Source organism: Cannabis sativa, chromosome X, assembly GCF_029168945.1.
Source record: "Cannabis sativa cultivar Pink pepper isolate KNU-18-1 chromosome X, ASM2916894v1, whole genome shotgun sequence".
Lineage (NCBI taxonomy): Eukaryota > Viridiplantae > Streptophyta > Magnoliopsida > Rosales > Cannabaceae > Cannabis > Cannabis sativa.
The window spans coordinates 6,285,332-6,303,848 of NC_083610.1; the positions used below are offsets into that span (position 1 = coordinate 6,285,332).

At 27.4% G+C, this 18,517-nt stretch overlaps 2 protein-coding genes across 4 annotated transcripts; both read right to left on the reverse strand.

The window, feature by feature from the left end:
* Positions 1-7,753: 7,753 nt before the first annotated feature.
* LOC115706944 (probable ADP,ATP carrier protein At5g56450) lies at positions 7,754-10,119 on the reverse strand. The gene is made up of 3 exons (XM_030634729.2): positions 9,853-10,119; positions 9,410-9,750; positions 7,754-8,411 (listed from the first exon to the last, which is right to left on the reverse strand). The coding sequence occupies exons 2-3, from the start codon at positions 9,737-9,739 to the stop codon at positions 7,779-7,781; spliced, it is 963 nt and encodes a 320-aa protein (XP_030490589.1). The 5' UTR covers positions 9,740-9,750; positions 9,853-10,119; the 3' UTR covers positions 7,754-7,778.
* Positions 10,120-13,353: 3,234 nt separating this feature from the next.
* On the reverse strand, positions 13,354-18,295 carry LOC115707334 (beta-fructofuranosidase, insoluble isoenzyme CWINV1). 3 transcript variants are annotated; one of them, XM_061106595.1, is made up of 5 exons: positions 18,041-18,295; positions 15,618-16,480; positions 15,362-15,526; positions 14,776-15,123; positions 13,354-14,679 (listed from the first exon to the last, which is right to left on the reverse strand). In XM_061106595.1, the coding sequence occupies exons 2-5, from the start codon at positions 16,473-16,475 to the stop codon at positions 14,377-14,379; spliced, it is 1,674 nt and encodes a 557-aa protein (XP_060962578.1). In that variant the 5' UTR covers positions 16,476-16,480; positions 18,041-18,295; the 3' UTR covers positions 13,354-14,376. The 3 variants fall into 3 exon arrangements, with proteins under 3 accessions (XP_060962578.1, XP_060962580.1, XP_060962581.1); XM_061106597.1 differs by having other exon boundaries at positions 17,835-18,295; XM_061106598.1 differs by lacking the exon at positions 18,041-18,295 and having other exon boundaries at positions 15,618-16,772.
* Positions 18,296-18,517: the final 222 nt, after the last annotated feature.

An 18,517-nucleotide genomic window follows, 5' to 3' on the forward strand; every position in this document is an offset into this window, starting at 1 on the left:
TTAACTAAAAATAATAATTATATTTTACCTATTTGGGTTAAGAAGAAACGTTCCACAAAAAAATGGGTCCCACTCACAATTATTGAGAAATGGTATGATTCTTGTTAAATAGGTTCTAAGCTATTTGATTTCTATTTTCATTTTTATTTATAATTTTTTTTATTTGAAAATAGAGGATCACATGTGGAAATCCATTCCCTCACTTTCGATTCTTTTTGATAATTTTCGGGTGACGGTTTATAATTGGATAGTGATATTTTTTAAAATTATTTTTTTAATGGAATATTTACTAATAAGTAATAGAATTAATGGTAAGGTAATCATTCTTTTATATTTATATTATTAAAATTAATAAAAAAAGAGAACTTAATTAAATAAGGGAGAAAAAAAAAGGGACAGTTTCTCTCACTAATTTTGTAAGCAGGGTAATGGATTTTAGTTATTTTTATTTTATTTTTTAATATTAAATATATAATAATGGAAAATTCTACAATGCACTCCCTTAAAATGGATACATTGATGCACCCTTATCTGTTTTAGCACCCGAAATAATTTTTTAGTCAAATTTTTTCTCATGGTCATGTACGTTATAGTTATTTAAGACATCCTGCAAAATTTTAAAAAACTTGGAAAAATTTAACACGCTGAAAACTACGTTCAAACAGTGTATTGCACGCAGGGGCGGAGCCAGGTTTAAAAGTGAGGGGGGGCCAAATTCACTACCACCAATTAATTATATATGTGTTATTTTTTAGGGGAATTACTCCATATATTTTTTTTAAAACTTTTTATTTTTTCAAATTTATAGTTTGGGTTTCTATAGTGGTTGCAGCACTAGTTGTAATAGAGATTTCTATACGATTTTTTGTTGGAACGCTAGTTGCAACAGAGTTTTTTACGTAAAATTCCGTAAAAATACAAAAAAAAAAATGTTTTAAAGTGTAAAAATGAAAAAGCCTCTATATTTTATCTTAATAATAAAAGTATATTTATACGTATAGGATCAAAATAAAACTTAATGATATATGATCACCTTATTTATAAAATGGTGACTCGTGTGACTTGCTTTGAAATAAAATAGAAAAAAAAAAGTTACCATGATATTTGATTATTGTAAGTGTTTTGATATTTTTTTAAAAAAATTAAAGAGTAATTTTGCTAATCATTTATATTATTAATTATTTACAAAATGGAAAAAATAAATAAGGAAACTAATTATTTTTTTGAACATTTACTCTACAAGTAAAGTTTGTTTTAATATTATTTGAAAATTTTTTTAGAATATTTTACTTTGATAAGGGGGGCCACTTAGTAACAAACTCTTAAAATTAGATTATATATAATAAACATTAACAAAATAATGCATGTATACAAATTGGGGGTGGGGGGGCCAAGGCCACCCTTGGCTGCAATGTACCTCCGCCCCTGATTGCACGCATGACTATTTTATTTTATACGCGTGTAAAATAGATTGTTTGAACATTATTTTCTATATTGTAAATTATTCAGAATTTCTCAAAATTTTGTAGGTTATCTTAAATAGTTATAACGTACATGAATATGAAAAAAAATTAGACTAAAAAAATTTTCTTGAGGCCGAAACAAGTTAAAGGTGTATCAGTACATCCCTTTTAAGGGAGTGCATTGTAGAATCACCCTATAATAATAATTTTGTCCTTTAAAATATATCTTACAAAATAATTACCATATAATATAGTTTAACTAAAAAAGGTAATTTAGTTAATTTAAGTATTCCGATTACGTTTCCTAATAAAGTAAATAAGATAAATCACAACTATTCCATTTCCAAAAAAATTTAGTAAATAACATATTACAAATATTGATTTTGATTAGTTTTCATTTATTTTGTTATATTTTTTTACTAATTTATTCCGATTTTGAATAATGTATAGTAAATGTGTCATAAGTTATACTTCATATTTAATTATACCAATAATAATAAAACACTAAAAATAGTACAAAATAAGTGTTTAGGAAAAAAAAAAGTTTTTTTAATTAAAAAATTAATTATTAATAATAATATTGGAATAAGGAAGTACTTTGATGACGATGACAAGCTAATATGAAATATCAAAATGAGACTGTTAGATATTCTGACAATGTTACTCCAATTATTGCAAATATCTTCTTCTACCCAAACACGACTCTATTTTTTTACTTTATTTTTTTAAGAATAAAATTAAAATATATATTTTTGTAAGTTAATTAGCATAAATATAAATAAATATGATTTTGTTTTTATATATATTTTTGTTACGTAACTAAAAAACGTAATTGAATATAAAAATTGACTTTGAGGTCCTAATTTAAAAGAAATGTGATGACAAAACAAAACCTCAAATTCTTTCACAATGTTATTACGTGACGATTGTATGTAGGCACCTCACAATTTATTAATTAATTAATTAATTAATTATTTGTATTTTTATTGAACAAATTCAAATAAATATAAAGTTCAAAATTACTATTTAAAAAATGTTCGCATTTTTTTAGAAAAATATAAATATTTATAATTCGTTCATTAAAAAGTAAAAAATAAACCATTTACAAGGAAGAAAATTTTAATAGCACTTTCAACTAAATAAGGTATAAGTCATTATCTAATTCTAATAATTTGAGTAATATCCTTCAAGAGATTTAGACATGTGTAATGCTTTTGATAATGTTTCTTTTGTGTATTTTTTCAGAGTTGTGGCATGGTTTTCTATTGTGTATTATTAAGCACCTGGTTGAGAGAGTAGTTGGCTTTAAAATTTAGTAGGTCATGAGAAAAATAGAAATTTTTGGTCCTTATTTAGAAAAAAAATATGTTATTTTCAAAATTAATAAAAGAAAAAACAAATGCGTAATTTTAAAAGAATTTTTCTTTCGGCCCTTAAATTGGGTGGGGCCTAGGCACAGATCTAGCCGCCTATACCTAGGGTTGAGCCTGCTAATTGAGATTGAGCCCTCTTTTAATTAAATCTCTTAATTAAGTCGTCTCTTTGAAATGACATTCCCTTTCAAAAAAAAATAAATAATGTGACGAATGTTAGATATTCAATCTGAATAAACAAGTGACAAATCACATAGTGAAATATCTTTTAATAAACTTTTTTTTTGAATAATTTTTTAATAAACTTTGATTAAATAATAATCTCATCATTCAAACTAGAATAAATAAAAATAACAAAGCTAACCTTATCAAGAACGATCCTAATGAAAGAACAAAGAATATGAGATGAATACAAATTTAGAATCCCTCGGAATCGACCACGGAGAAAAAATATCTAATCCCTGACACAACAAGACATTAAAATACATATTTTTTAAAAGTTAATTAGGATTTTTGTTTCCTGCACTTTGAAATGTACTAAATTATGCTCTTTAAACTTTTCAGGTCATTAAAAATTTCCTCAAACTATTGAGATTGTTGGATTTAAGGGTTTTTGTTTAATTTCATTCAATTTTGCTAATATGACGATTGTCCATATACTAAATTGTGTTCCTGAAATTTGATATTTACAAATTATGCTCCTTAAACTTTAATATGTATCGAATTATGCCCATAAATTTTAATCCACGTTAGACTTTTTTTTAGTAAAATTGGACAATAGTCCTTAAATCCAACAATCTCAATAGTTTGAGAAGAATTTTTAACGAACAAAAAAATTCAGGGGGCATGATTTGGTACATGTCAAAGTTCAGAGGAAAAAATGTCCAAATTAGCCTTTTTTAAATAGAGTATTGATATTAGGTATCAGTGGTGTCTAGGACTACATACTTAAATACGATTAGTAAGTGATACTTCATAAAAAAATTTCATTAAATTATTTGTGATCCGATACTTAATTTCATTAATAACGATATTAAATAACATTTTTTCTTTTAAATAAACTAAAACTTCATAGAAAAACACCCTCATTTTAAATGATATAATACACTATATCTCATTAAATTATTCAATTATTCATTATAATTATAATGTTATAAATAATATTCGTTTTTACATTTATATATTGAGAGAAGGTATATATATGTGAGAGGGTTGGATTGTGTGGTAAAGAAAGAGAGAATTGTTCAAAGATCTCAAAAATCTTTTTCCCAATTAAGGAATGGGAAAAAAAAAGCATGTAAGCTTCTTCTATATAAGATTATTATTATTAATTATTATTAAGAGACATGACCCCACTTTTCACATCTCAATTTTCTTTTTAATCAATTTTTCTAATCTTTAATTTAAAAAATTTAAAATAAAGTTAAATTTTCCTTTAGGTTTGGAAAAGACAGCTTAAGTGATGACTTGATGACAACAACAACAACATTAACAACCACAAACCACAATCCAATTGTGCCTTTTTTTTATTTAAATAAATAAAATTAAAATTAAAAATTGGAGAATCATACGTGGCACACATGCAATGGGTTAGATTGTACACCTAAAGTGGACCCCACCACATAGAATCTTTACAGCCTAACGTAAGAAGAATCTCTTTGTGATTCTTTTTAAAGAGATTAATGGAAAAAATAATTATAAAGTCACATTCAAATAATTTATACCATTTATAATGTTAGAAAGAGTTTTTAAAAGTAAAAGTTTAATTTTTTTACTTATAAAATAAGGAGAAAAATAATGAATTGGACAACCCAAGTTCCTCAACTAAGAGTTCCTTAATGGTAGGGCTTTAGATGCACTTAGTCTAAAAATATAATAATAATAATTAAAATTTAGTCTATAAAATTTTATAAGGGTTTTTTTATTTTTACACTTCAAAATATTTTTTTTTGTATTTGTACGGAATTCTACGTAGAAACCCCTATTGCAACTAGCGCTGCAACCTAAATTGCAACAAAAAATCGTATAGAAACCCTACTACAATTAGCGCTGTAACCACTTTAGAAACTCAAACCGTAAATTTGAAAAAAAAAAATTAAAATAGTATATAAAGTAATTCCCCAATTTTATAAGCAATCGAATAATTATATGTGCCACAAAATAATGGTAAAATTTTAATAATTATGTTGATTAGAAAAAATTATTGTATTGATAAATGTAATAAAAAATGTTTAAATAAAAGTAAAATACTTAATTAATACTTTTTTTATATAAAAATTTATGAAATACACAAAATGTTTTGGGTAATATTAAAAATGTAAAATTCTATAAAAAGTTTTAATTTTTCTTAATATTTTATTTTACTACGAAATTACGAGTTTCTCAAACTAAGTTAATAAGAATTTGGATGACAAACACAACAAATGAGAGGTGCTCTATTCATTTCCATTCCCAATTCGGCACCACCCTTACATATTTTTCATTGGAGGTAGGTAGAGAATCCACGTTAAGGCAGATAATTTCTACGAGGATTCATTTATTAAAACCATAATACTAATAAAAAAAATTATTCCCATCTCCATAGCACGTTTACTGCACAATATTCAGAATCAGAATAAAATAATAAAAAAATGTAACTAAATGAAGAATAATCCAAATCAATATTTTTAATATGCTGTTTACTAAAATTGTTTGGAAATAGAATGATAATGATTTATCTTGTTTGCTTTATCATGAAACGTAATCAAAATGTTTAAATTGATTAAAAAATTATTTTGAATTAAATTTTTAGTATATGGTATTTATTTTGTAAGACATATTTTAAAAGACAAAATTATCATTATAAATTTAATATTTAAAAAGTAAAAGCCATTACCTTTAATGACATTCCTTAGAAAATTGGTGGGAGAAGTACTCCTTTTTTTTTCCTCTTCCATATTTAATCAAGTTCTTAGTTTCCTAATTTTAATAAATTAATCTTTTTGGCTCACTCACCCCGAATCACAAATAATTTTTTTGGCTCATCCTTTTAGATTAATTTTTGGATTTAGATTGGATACTCGTTAGAGTTTAGTTTGGCTCTGATACCATGTTAGAATTTAGAAGTGTCTAGTTTAGAAAGTAAGATTAGGTAGGTGCATGGTAAGGTGTATAGGATACTAATTCAAAACCAATTAGCAATGAGAGAAGTAACTCATACATCTTATATGTGGTAGTTTTCACACATTATACAAATATAAGAGAATGACTCCCTTACTATCGATTCTCATTGCTTATTAATAAACATGCTATTAAGTAAAAAAATACTCATCCCAATAGAGGCGAATACCCACTAAACTCATCTACACTAATAAAATTTTTATCAGTATAACACTATCTCATATTATGAGTTAGGTCTGCTACTTTTTATTTAAAGCGATACATAGTATACATTAGAAAAATATAACATTATGTAACAATTTAGTACACATTTATGTTATTATTACTCTTAAAATAATATCAAATTACCATTACTTAATGTCAAATTACTATTCTTGTAATAAATAAATAAATAAATTATATTATTATAGGTTTTAATTATAAGTTGAGTGGTGACTCTTCTTGAGTGATGGGGGTCGTTCATTATCTCTTGACTGTGGAACACTCACCCCTAACTCATTTCATTGGACAAAAATCATAGCATAGGGGACCTTTTTTTTCCTTTTTCTTCTCCATTATATATGCTTCTTACTTGGATTATTATATCATATTATAATCATATTTAAATATGTATAAATACATTTATATATATTTGACTGTTCAAAAAGTTTTCACTATTGGAATGTTCTCTTTACATTCCATTATTATTAATCATGTAGAATCTCTCTTAAACAATCAATCTTAACCAATAAGTACAAACACTTTAAATGGTTAGAGTGTCGCGTTTATATATTCGTTGTATATTTTCAGAGTCTAATCTTTTTTTTAATATTATTGAAATTATTAAGTTTAAGTTAGTCTAATTAAATAAAATTTACAATTCAATATATATAAAACCTTTTAACATTATCCAAATACTTCAAAGCTAAATTATACGAGTAATGATATCTATAATTAAAATATTCACCAAAATACAACACCAAATGATATAACACATCTAATTTAGACTAATTTTGTATATGCACCGATATGTTTGAAATAATTTGTTGCTATCGTATCTTTTTTATTTTATACATATATAAAATATACTATTTAAATAATATTTTATGTTATAAATTATTCTTGAATTTTTTTAAAATTTAAAATTTTTCTATAACATATAAAATTATAAAAGAAAATACGACTAAATTTTTTTCTTAAATGCCAAAATAAATAAAGATTTATCAGTGCATTCTAAAAAAAGTGTATTGGAGAAACACCTAAACATAATAGGTAATACCCGTTGAAAAGTGCATTGTAAAATTAATAAAGTGTATTCTTAATAGGTATTACCCATAAATAAATAATATTAAAAAAAATTGAATTTTATGATTAATTTTTCTATTTAATTATTTTTACATTATATAAGTTGAAATTGTTCTATCAGTTAAAAAAAAAATTCGACAAAATAATGATAAAAGAAATTAAATTTTACTTAAATATTTTTCATATAAATATATTTTTTAATTAAATAATTAAATTAAATATAGAAATTTAAATTTTATTTTTATTATTCGTTATCAAACTAAAATTTAATGATTTAATATATTTAAAATTAATATTTATAATTAAATTTATTTATTACTCATTAATAATAATATTCATATGCAAAGTATTTCTATATTTATATATAATATATATTTTTTCTGTAGTGTAATTTTTTTTTCTTTCCTTTCATTTTCTTACATTAGCATGTATGGTCAAACCAAAAAGTCAACAAAAATGGTAGGCAATTAAAAGAAAAAAAAAAACTGGATTTCCTCTGCTACAATCTACCCCAGTTCATGAACTTTTTCACCTCATCATACAAAACCAAGATGGCAGCAGCACCTGTACTCCTAAAAATGTTAGAAACCGCGCCTCGATAAAACGACACCACTCCCTCTGTCTTATAAATCTTCCTCCAGCAATCCCACGTGTTGCGATACATGGGTGTTTCGAGCCCCGACTGCATCATCATTCGCCTACGAACGGTATCCAACGGATATGACAACATCCCTGCTGTCGTTGTCACCGCCTGAGCAGCTATCCATCGCTTGAGGAGTGACACCTCGGGTTTGGATTCGTTGGACATCATCTCCTTCATTGTGTCAAATCCCCCAAAGTAGATACCTCGGTGGATGATCATTCCATGTAGGGAGGCGGGAAGGCCACGGTAGATCCCCCGAACACCATCTTTCCTACCAACGGTTGTGAGAAAATGACATATGCCACGAAATTGGCGAACATCGTTCCTCCCAATATCTGCAGCAAGGCGAGTGTGAGCGATGTCAAGAGGGTATATAAGGACTAACGTGGTGCAACCGGCTGCAGCTCCAGCAATGAAATTGGCTGATGCACCCGAAGCAAAATGACCGGACGTTGAGTTTCCGCTTCTTAACATGTTTCGATACAAATCCTGTGACGGAAATAGAAAACAAATCATTAAAGATTCTTCTCAATACTTTATTGTCTCATACAAAACATCATTACATAAAAGCAACAATCCACTAGTAATATATGATTGCATCAACTAGTACGGACATGATTATTGTTGCTCAAATACTATGGGACAACCTGTTTTTCAAGCCAAAAAAGTAAAAACTTTAATCTAACCACTTGTTTGAATTTAAAAATAAATCCATTCTTGTCTTCAAAGTTTGTCCAATAATGAAAAATTCAATTCACTTTCTTTATTTAATACATATATGTATATAAAAATCTATCACAATCATAATAAAGAAAAGAAACCCAGGTTTCTCAAGAATCCCTAGCCACTAGTTAGTTCCCTTATAAAAAAGGTTAAGGATTGGCAAGTGAAAAAAAAAACCCGAAACTAGCCTTTGAATTGTGAGCTTTTTTCGGCTTTTGGGTACTCTCAACATACAAAAATGCAAACCCCAGATAAGAAATTGAATCATAATGAATCGTTACATCGATAAACATCAGCTAAACTGAATTTTAAACATATTACAAATTGCTAGATTGCATTATCTTAAATAATCAGAAACAGGGGACCATTAGTTTATGTCATTTAATATTAGTAAAAGTAAAGAGCTGAATAGATAAGCATATTAAGGTTTCTTACACATAAAATCTTGAGCTACTTGACTACTAAAATACAACTTTTCCGATAACTATCCACTAATTTGACAGATTAAGTAACAATTTCTTCAGTAACATTCAATACACAGAACGAATTTTCTTTCTGATAGATTTAATAAAGGCTAATTATAAAATAAAACTAACAAATCACTCACATATTATACGAGCAATGTGGGACAAAACACACAATATTTATCTAATTAACAAAACCCAATAAGTATTCAATATCAACCATAAGAACTATTAAGTTTTGAATCACAAGAACTAACTTATTTGGCCCTAAATAGAAAAGAAAAAGATTTTGACATGTACCTTAAGAGAGAAATTGAGAGCAACAGAAGGGTAATATCTAATAACACTACTTCCATTGCCTCTCCACAATGAAATAATCCCTTCTTCCTTAACCGTACGAGCTATACAATCAAACATTCCCTTGAATCTCCTTCTTCCACTTCCAACAATAGCCAAATTACTCTCTTGGGTTTGTAACAAAAGCTTTGCTCTTTCAATTGGTGCAACAATTGTGTGAACAATTCCACCCATAACAGCACCAGCCAATAAATCTCTATGAAAATTAGCCAACCAATTGTATGAACTCGATGATGATGAACTTGCCTTACCTTCATCTTTCTCCTCCTTCATTTTCCCAAACCCTAAAAAAAAAAAAAACCAGAAAAACAGAAAAATAACTCTTATATGAAATTTCTTGGCAAATCGGAGAAAACCCAACTCCCGAAACTCCTCAAAAATGTAACCTTTATGTTAAAATTCTGAAATTGGTGTAAAAATTATGAGAAATTGGGGAACACGCATTTGTACAGAACAGAATGAAATTTGAAGAAATTTGTTTGGAAAGATGAAATCTTTGGAGAAGGGTTGTTGATTGGTGTCGTTTTTTGGGATTTAAGTTAGGAAATTTGAAGGGTTTCTCTTCTTTCTTTGTAATCTTTTTCGCTATGGCTTTCTTTCTCTTCCGAAATGCACAGTGGATTACTTTCACTTCACGCTACGCTTGGTAATGAAATAATGATATAATATAATTAATTAAAATTGAGTTTTTATTATTTAATTCCTAATAATTTTGAAATATTAATTATTATTTTTTGGTTAAGTTTAATAGTATTATTTATAAAATTTTTATTAGTATTATTTGGAGTCATTAGTAATAAATTAAAAGCTAATTTGTTGTTGATTTTTTCATTCAATATTTTATCATAGTTTAAAAATATTTTAAAAATAAAATAGTTGGGATAATTTTTTTAAAAAAAAAGAGTATTTTTAGGATTTATTTTTTAGGACTTTTTTAGGATTTTTTAAGCACTGGCTCTTTTTGATAATGATTTATTAGATAGAATATGAGCAACAAATTTAAGGACTAAGATCCTATAGGGGAAATATTTTATCGATGAAAGTGTTAAAATTATAGAGTTGTGAACTAGCTAATTTAAAATATTAGAGATTTTATTATTAAATTTATAGCTACAGGTTCATTAGTTTAATCTGAGCATAGGTGCAGCTTATTTGGGATTGTATTAGCTATTGCGTTTTAATTTTTACTACTGCGATCAATTAGTCTTATCTCTGTGACATGGTCTTATTTTATTTTGTTTCATTGTTTGTTTTTCGATGGCTCACCATCAAATCGTTGTTATGATGGTCAAATATAATGATTATGAGACTGTGTAAGTATGAGAATACATAGTTAAAGAGAGTTTAAATGAATTGATTGATACTATTTATATCAACAAGTTGCATTTTATTTTCCGGTAGCATATTATGAAAGAACTTCACAGTTAAACGTGTTTTAAAATTTTCCTAATGAATTTGTTAGTTGTGTATATATTTAGCATCATAATTTTTTAATTAAGTAATTTAATAATATTTATTAATTGCTTATTATGAACTTTACTAATACGATAAAATCCTTTATTTTAGTATTATTGTGTTTTTATTAAAAGGAGTAAAAGTTCTACTTTTATGTAGGAAGATATGCAAACATAAAATTTATTTAAATGATAAAACGACATGTCGTTTCTTCAAAGTCATAGTAATTTTTGTCGTATGATGTCACCATATCACATAATGTAAATATGTATTGTCGTTTTCAAATATAAAGAAAGTACAAACAAACATATCATTGATATTTAAGATATAACATAGAACACATCGATTATTAATATATGCATGCATGAAACATTTTCTTCTACGTACGTATATATGTATATTATTTATAAATATTAATAACCAATTAATTATTTTTGGTTTTCTTATTTTTTCTTCATATGGACAGTACAATTTGAGCATTGTTCATATAGTCCAAGCATTAATATTTGAAATCTTAACACTATTTGTTTCATTGTTGAATATGCATATAAATGATCTTCTTGTTAATTGCCAATTTTGGATAAACCCTAGCTGTAATAACACTTCTCCCTTCTCCACCAAATCAATCTACACCAAAAAAAAATAAATAAATAAATAAAACAAGTTTTCAAACTTATTATAAATTAATGATAGTCAAATTATAACTCTTAATTGAAAAAAATAGCAATATGATCGATCTCTTTGTATAGTCACTTAAAATAAATTAAGAGCGTGTTTCGTAACATTTTTTATAAGTAATTTTTTGTTTTATTAATTAGAAATAAAGTAAAAATATTTTCTAAAAACATGTTCTATAAAATTATTTTTATTTTTTAATTTTTAATTGAGAATTAAAATTTTGAAAACAAAAAAAATGTCACTTTCAATTTTTTTTTTAATTCTTAATTAATATTTTGGACTCTGATCCTAATTGAATCTTGGGACCTAGAATCGTACCCAGACTCTAGTCCTGGACCTAACTTCACGATTCAGACCTGAACCTAGAGCTGGACCCAGACTCGGGACTCGGGACTCGAACCTCGCGACTCGACTCAAATCTCGGACCCAAATCCGTACTCAGACCCCGAACTCAGACCCAAACCTAGACTCAAACCTGGGACCTAACCTAGACCCCGAATCCAAACCCACTCCTAAACCCCGGACGCGAGGAAGACATGCACATGCAAATTTATTTTATAATAAGTTAATTTCAAAATCAAATTCCCAATAAAAATAAAAATAACAAAATATAACAAAAGTAAAATAAAAAATAAATACATGCTTTGGTCACTACACATTAGAACAACATACTTCTTCTCACTATTATTGGTTTTGAATATTCGAAAGAAGATTGCAGTTTGTTCATAAGTCATTAGATCACACTTGCATTTTTCTCATCACCAAGTAGTTGGGGATTAACCCACATTGGGGTCTGGATTCGAGTCCGTGTCCAAGTTTGGGTTATGACCTGGGTTTAGGTTCGAGTCAAGTAGGAGTTCAGAGTTCGGGTCCAGGTCGGGTAGGGGTCCAGAGTTTGAGGTTAGGATCTTGGTTCGTGTTTGGGTTTGGGGTCGGGGTCCGAAGTCCGGCTCTGAGCCCAGATCGGTCGAGGTCGGGGTCTGGGTCCGTACCTAGGGTCCGGGTCCGTACCTATAGGGTCCGGGTCCAGGTCCAGGTCGGCCAGAGTCAGGGTCGGGTCGGGGTCTAAGCGCGTACTTGGCGTTCGGGGTCTGGCTCCGAGTCCAGGTCCGGGTATGTGAACAAAACTATAAAATATAATGTGTTAGACAAATAAAAATTATTTTTGAAAACAAAAAATATCATTTTGATAATTTCTATTTTTTAATTTTTAAAAACTCATTTTTTTAAAAGCTGTTTCTAAAGTTTTTTTTTGCCGAAGATCCCTATTAAGTTATGAAGCCAAATAATCCTTAACTTTTTGAGAAGAATTTTTCGATGAATTCATCTTTCAAAATTTATATTTGATGAAATAAGTTGTCAAATGAAAAAATATAATGCATGTCTTGGAAAATTTTTAGTTGGGTTTTGTTTATTTTAAGTCATACAGCTTTCTTCTTTCAAATATATCAACTTTAATTAGTACATATTAAGAGCTTAACTTTCGTAATAAAATTTCAGATGGGGTTCATCTTTTCAAATTTATATATTTGATAAAATTTCTCAACTTTAGCAGAACTTAACTTTCTTAGAAAATTTTAGATGGGTTTTGTTTTTTTAGGTCATTTAGTTTTCTTCTTTCAAAGATCTCAACTTTAGCCTAAAGAGCTTAACTTTCTTAGGGAAATTTCAGATGGGGATCGATCTTTGTCAACTTTAGCATGAAAAAACTTAACTTTTTTAGAAAAAATTCAGATGGTTTCTATTTTTTCAGTCATTAAATGTTTCTAGTTCAAATTCACATGAAAATCTAAACCTTTTTTGATAGTACAAATGAAATTCTCAAAGAACCAAAACTTTTCTATATAATTTCAGATGGATTATTGTGTATTTTCAGTCATTAAATGTTTCAACTTAATCAACTAAAGTGTGTAAGAATTTCACTTGAAGAGAAAACAAACATAGATGAAGAATTGAGTTATTAGTAAAAAACATACCATTAGGATCTGATATATATTGAAGCCAGTCAATCATGTTTCAAATTTCAAAGGACATGAAATTGAAGCCAAAAAAACAGAAAAATGATTCAAATAATGAAAATAAGAGAAGAGAGAGAGAAGAGAACCATTCATCCAATTTTTTTGAGATTGAAAATGATAGCCAGTTCTATAAGGTTGTTCACCATTATTAGGATTTGAATAATTAGCTTCAATTCCATGGCATCAGAAGATGGATTTTGTTAATATATGTACTATTAATCAATTCATTTAAGTCCCCTTACCCTGTGTAGTCTTATACTTACCTAGTTTAAGAATTATCACATTTAACCTTCTCCAAGCAATGTAAAATTATACAGCTCCTTGTCTTTTTTCTTGTAAGTCACATGACACTGCTGTCACAATATCATACATAGAGAAATTTACATTTGATATTATAATATACACACATATAATATTTTTAATATTTTTAGTAAAGGCTGTTAAAATGAATATTTTTAATTACAATTTGTTGTGACTAAATAATGTATTTTTAGTCACAATACTTATTGTGACTAAAAGTAAATTAGTGACAACATGTATTTAAATATTATATTTTAATCATAAGTAACTTTTTGTTGTGACTAAAAGTCACATTTAGTTACAAAAAAATTATATTATGACTAAAAATTTGTCACTAAAAATAGTTATTTCTCTTAGTGAATGTATAATATATCAAAGAAAGATAAAATAAAAAATCATCCATCCAAAACTAGCTAGTTCGCCGTGAGTGTAGAAAGTTATAATTCACGCACAATTATACTAATCGTACGATGAATATGCGAATATAACGAAATGTCTTAGAAAAATAGAACAACAAACTATATATATCCTCAAATAAAGTGATGAAAAAAGAGGTCTTACTAATGTCCTTCTCCTTTCCATGAAAAAAAATCGAGCATTTCTCAAACTCCAAGCATTAAGCTTTGAGAGTTTAACACTATTTGTTCCATTGTTGAATACATATAAATGGGCTCCTTTGTTAATTGCCAATATTGGATAAACCCTAGTTGTAATGCAACTCATTCCTTCACCACCAAAACTCTCTACAATTGAATGATCAATCTGAACAAAAGATTGAAAATCCAAATCATATAACTACTCTTTTTATATAAAATTAATATAGATAGTATAAATCATAAACATAAACATGATACATACCAAAGTTCTTAGTGTTATTTTCTCATGAAGAGGATCGATATCTTGGAAGGCTCCATATGTAGTTTTGTCAAGATCATTCCTCAACGAAGACTTGCTTTGATCACTACACATTAGAACAACATACTTCTTCTTCTCACTCTTATTGTTATTGGTTTTGAATATGCGAAAGAAAATTGCAGTTTGTTCAGATAAGTCATTCGAAGCCAAAACCAACAAACCAAAAGCTCCAATTTTTCCTCTTACACTTGCATTTTTCTCATCACAAAGTAGTTGGGGATCAACCCAACTCGGGTCCATTAACTCGGTCTCTTCTAACTCAGTTACTTCAAATGAAACTTCCACATCCGCCTTATATAATAAATACAATTTTTTTTTAAAAAAAAAAATATATCAAATGAAATTTATCATTAAAACATATGCTCTAAAATATTAATGTATTGTGATCATGACTCTTATAATGAAATTTAAATTCAAATTTTGGTTTTTTTTGTTCATTTATTTTTTTGGCCTCTAACTAGTTTAGGTCTAAAATAAAGAAAAAAAATATATATAATTTAGAAAGGAAAATTTTTGTTCGATAAATTACCTGTGAAGCAGTGACACCAGAAATTTCAAAGAGTGAATCACTGCGAAGCTCTTTGTTTTGAAGACTAACTTTCTCATCATCACTTCGTAATTTTTCAATTTCTTCTATTGGCCATTGTACTAGCTGTCTCCCACTCTTACTAAGAAGAATACTTCTAGGAAAAGACTAAAATATAAAATAAATAATATTCGTTTTATTTATATATATAATAGAACTAATAATTAAAAATTATTGTATGGTTGAAATCAATTAATACCTGAAGCCCGAACCATTTTGAGGCATCAGTTTCGCTATATGACTCGTTGACCCAACCCCATAAAACTCTTCTCATTTTTTGTGAATCATAAAACGATTTCGAAGCATAAAACTTTCCATAATCTAATCTCAAATCACAATTTTGATCCATAAATTCACTCTCAACCTTAAACTCCTCAGTTTTAGGAGAATACTCACCAAGTATATAGTACTCTCTACTAATAAATTGGAAGCTTGCTTTTAAAACATATTTCTTCTTAAATTGATCTTGATTCAAGTAATGATTGTCACCATCTGAGCCCTTAATTCCAATAGGGAAAAAATCAAGACACTCCCACATTACACTATTTTTCTTAGACAAGTAAAGTGGAGTCTCAAACCTTGTCCACTTCAAAAAGTCACTACTCTTGTAAAGTAATGCAACCCCAAATCCATTGATTCGAGCTCCAATTGTGACCCTCCATATGTTGTCAGGGCCCCGCCAAGCAGTTGTAGGGTCCCTAAAAGAACTCGGGTCAATATCATCGATCGGAGTCAGTAAAGGGTTGAGTGGAGATTTTATCCATTCTATGAGAAAAGGGTCTGAGAGGTTTTTGGGTAAGGCTAGGTTTTGGACTTGGCGATTTTTGGAATCACCGCCGGTGTATAAAATAGCTGGCTTGTTGCCCGGGAGCAAGGTTGTTGAGCCAGACCAACAACCGATGATATCGAGATTAGGATCAGTTGGGGATAAGGCTATGTCGAGGTGAATCCAATCGATAAGATTGTATGAAACTGAATGTGCCCATGTTATGTTACCCCATAAAGGACCATAGGGATTGTATTGATAGAATAAATGATATATTCCATTGTAGTACATTGGTCCTGTTTTACATAAATTGAAATGGTTAATTAATATATGAATTTTGTTTTAGTAATTAGATGAGTGCTACCATTAACCTCCTATTATAATCTCCGTGAAATATATGTCATATTTTTTTTCAAGGCGATGTTTTAATTTATAGTTACAATATCATTTTTATAAATTTTTAAAATTTTTTGAATGGTTTACAATGCTGAAAATAGATCATTGAAGTTTTTTAAACAGCACGCTTGGTAAGCTGAAATATCAAGAACTCTGTTTTCGATGCTGTAAACTATTCGAAATTTTTTAAAAATTTACAATAATAATATTGTAATTATAATATACTGCTATGAAAAAAAATTTGAAAAAAAATATCCTGTAATTTTAAATATAAAGATTGACTAAGTAGTTATAATAATTGTTGGTTGTAATTAGCCGTTCTCTAATAATTAATTAATCTTAAGTTTTCATATGCCTATAATTGTTGTGAGGAACTTATATCATAGCATGCACATAAGAAAATTATGGATTCACTTTCCTATAGTTTTTGGGCTTTTGAATGAATTGTTTTATACAGACATGAAAAATATATATATCAAAGCTATTCATAAAAAATTTAAAATTATTTTTTTTTGAAAAAGAAAAAAAACTAATTAGAAAGGCCTAATTATTGCAGTATTATTTATTAAATACAAAAACTCAAGAGTGAACATTATGCAAAATAAAAAATTTAAGGCTGAATTGACAAATAAATAACAAAAAACACAGTAGTCCTTTTGCTTAAAAAAATCTTATTTCATAATTTATATTATTCTTTTTTTTTTTTTGTGTGTGTTAATGATAATTTATATTATTTTTAATATAATTACATGTGAAACATAACACATTAAAAATTAAAGAGAGAACTTCCTTAGTATATTTCATAGAAAATAAATATTTTATGGTGCATTATCAATAACTCAAAAAATAAAATGAAAAAATAACTCAACTACTAATATTGTATAAATATAACTATATATTATCCACTTTTTTATGATTTGCTCTGAAACACGTGAAGCGCACGTGCCTTTGTATTGAGGAAATTAATCATTTCATTTAAATTTTGAACTACACTTAAAATTTCATATCAATTTTTTGTTTGTTTGGAGAGAAAGTTTTTTTTTTTGTTTTTTTTGAATGGAGAGAAAGTTGACCAATATATTTTGGTAACAATTATTTCCTTTTCCCTAAACATAACATTAATTTAACTTTTTACTCTAACTTTGTTATCCTAAAATCCCTAATTAGTTCTAAAAAAATAATTTTTTAGAGACCATTTTACCAATTATTTTTAAAGAATAAATTACAAAAATATATAAAGATAAAAAAACATACCATTAGGATCTGAAGATATATGTATGGATAATCATCATCCATCCGTCCATTTTTTTCAACCACGTGAAAAATGAATTAAAGAAGAATAAAAAAGAACAAAGATTATATCAAATATTAGAGAATGAGAAAATAAAAGTTTCATCTTTTTTTTTCAAAAATGACATTGAAATTTAGAAAAAAAAATTCTAGAATAGTGAGAAGAAAACAAACCGTTCATCCAATTTTTGGGGGGTTGAAAATGATAGCCAGTTCTATAGAGCTCATCTCGAGAAAGAAGACATTCAAAATTTTCATCTTTAAGATTTGAAGCTTCATTTCCATGGTTGATTTGAATAATAACAAGAGTTATTAACTTAATAAAAACCCTAATCATCATACACACCGATCGATCTCTTTTATAAGCTTTTGAGTTTTAAAACTCTAGTTTGATTAGAACCAGAGATTTTGTTCATCTAATAATATCATAATAATATCATGTAACTCAATAAACTTGCTTAAAATATTAAGCAACTTGCATTAAAAAAATTAAGTATTATTATATAGTTTTTTGAAAATTTAATTTAATGGGGAACCGTGCTATGGTGTAGTGTGTTTAAATGTTATTAAATTAATTGACTCATCATGCTAGAAAAATAAACAATTAAAGAATGACTCCATGTATTATATATGGTTTTGATTGGATT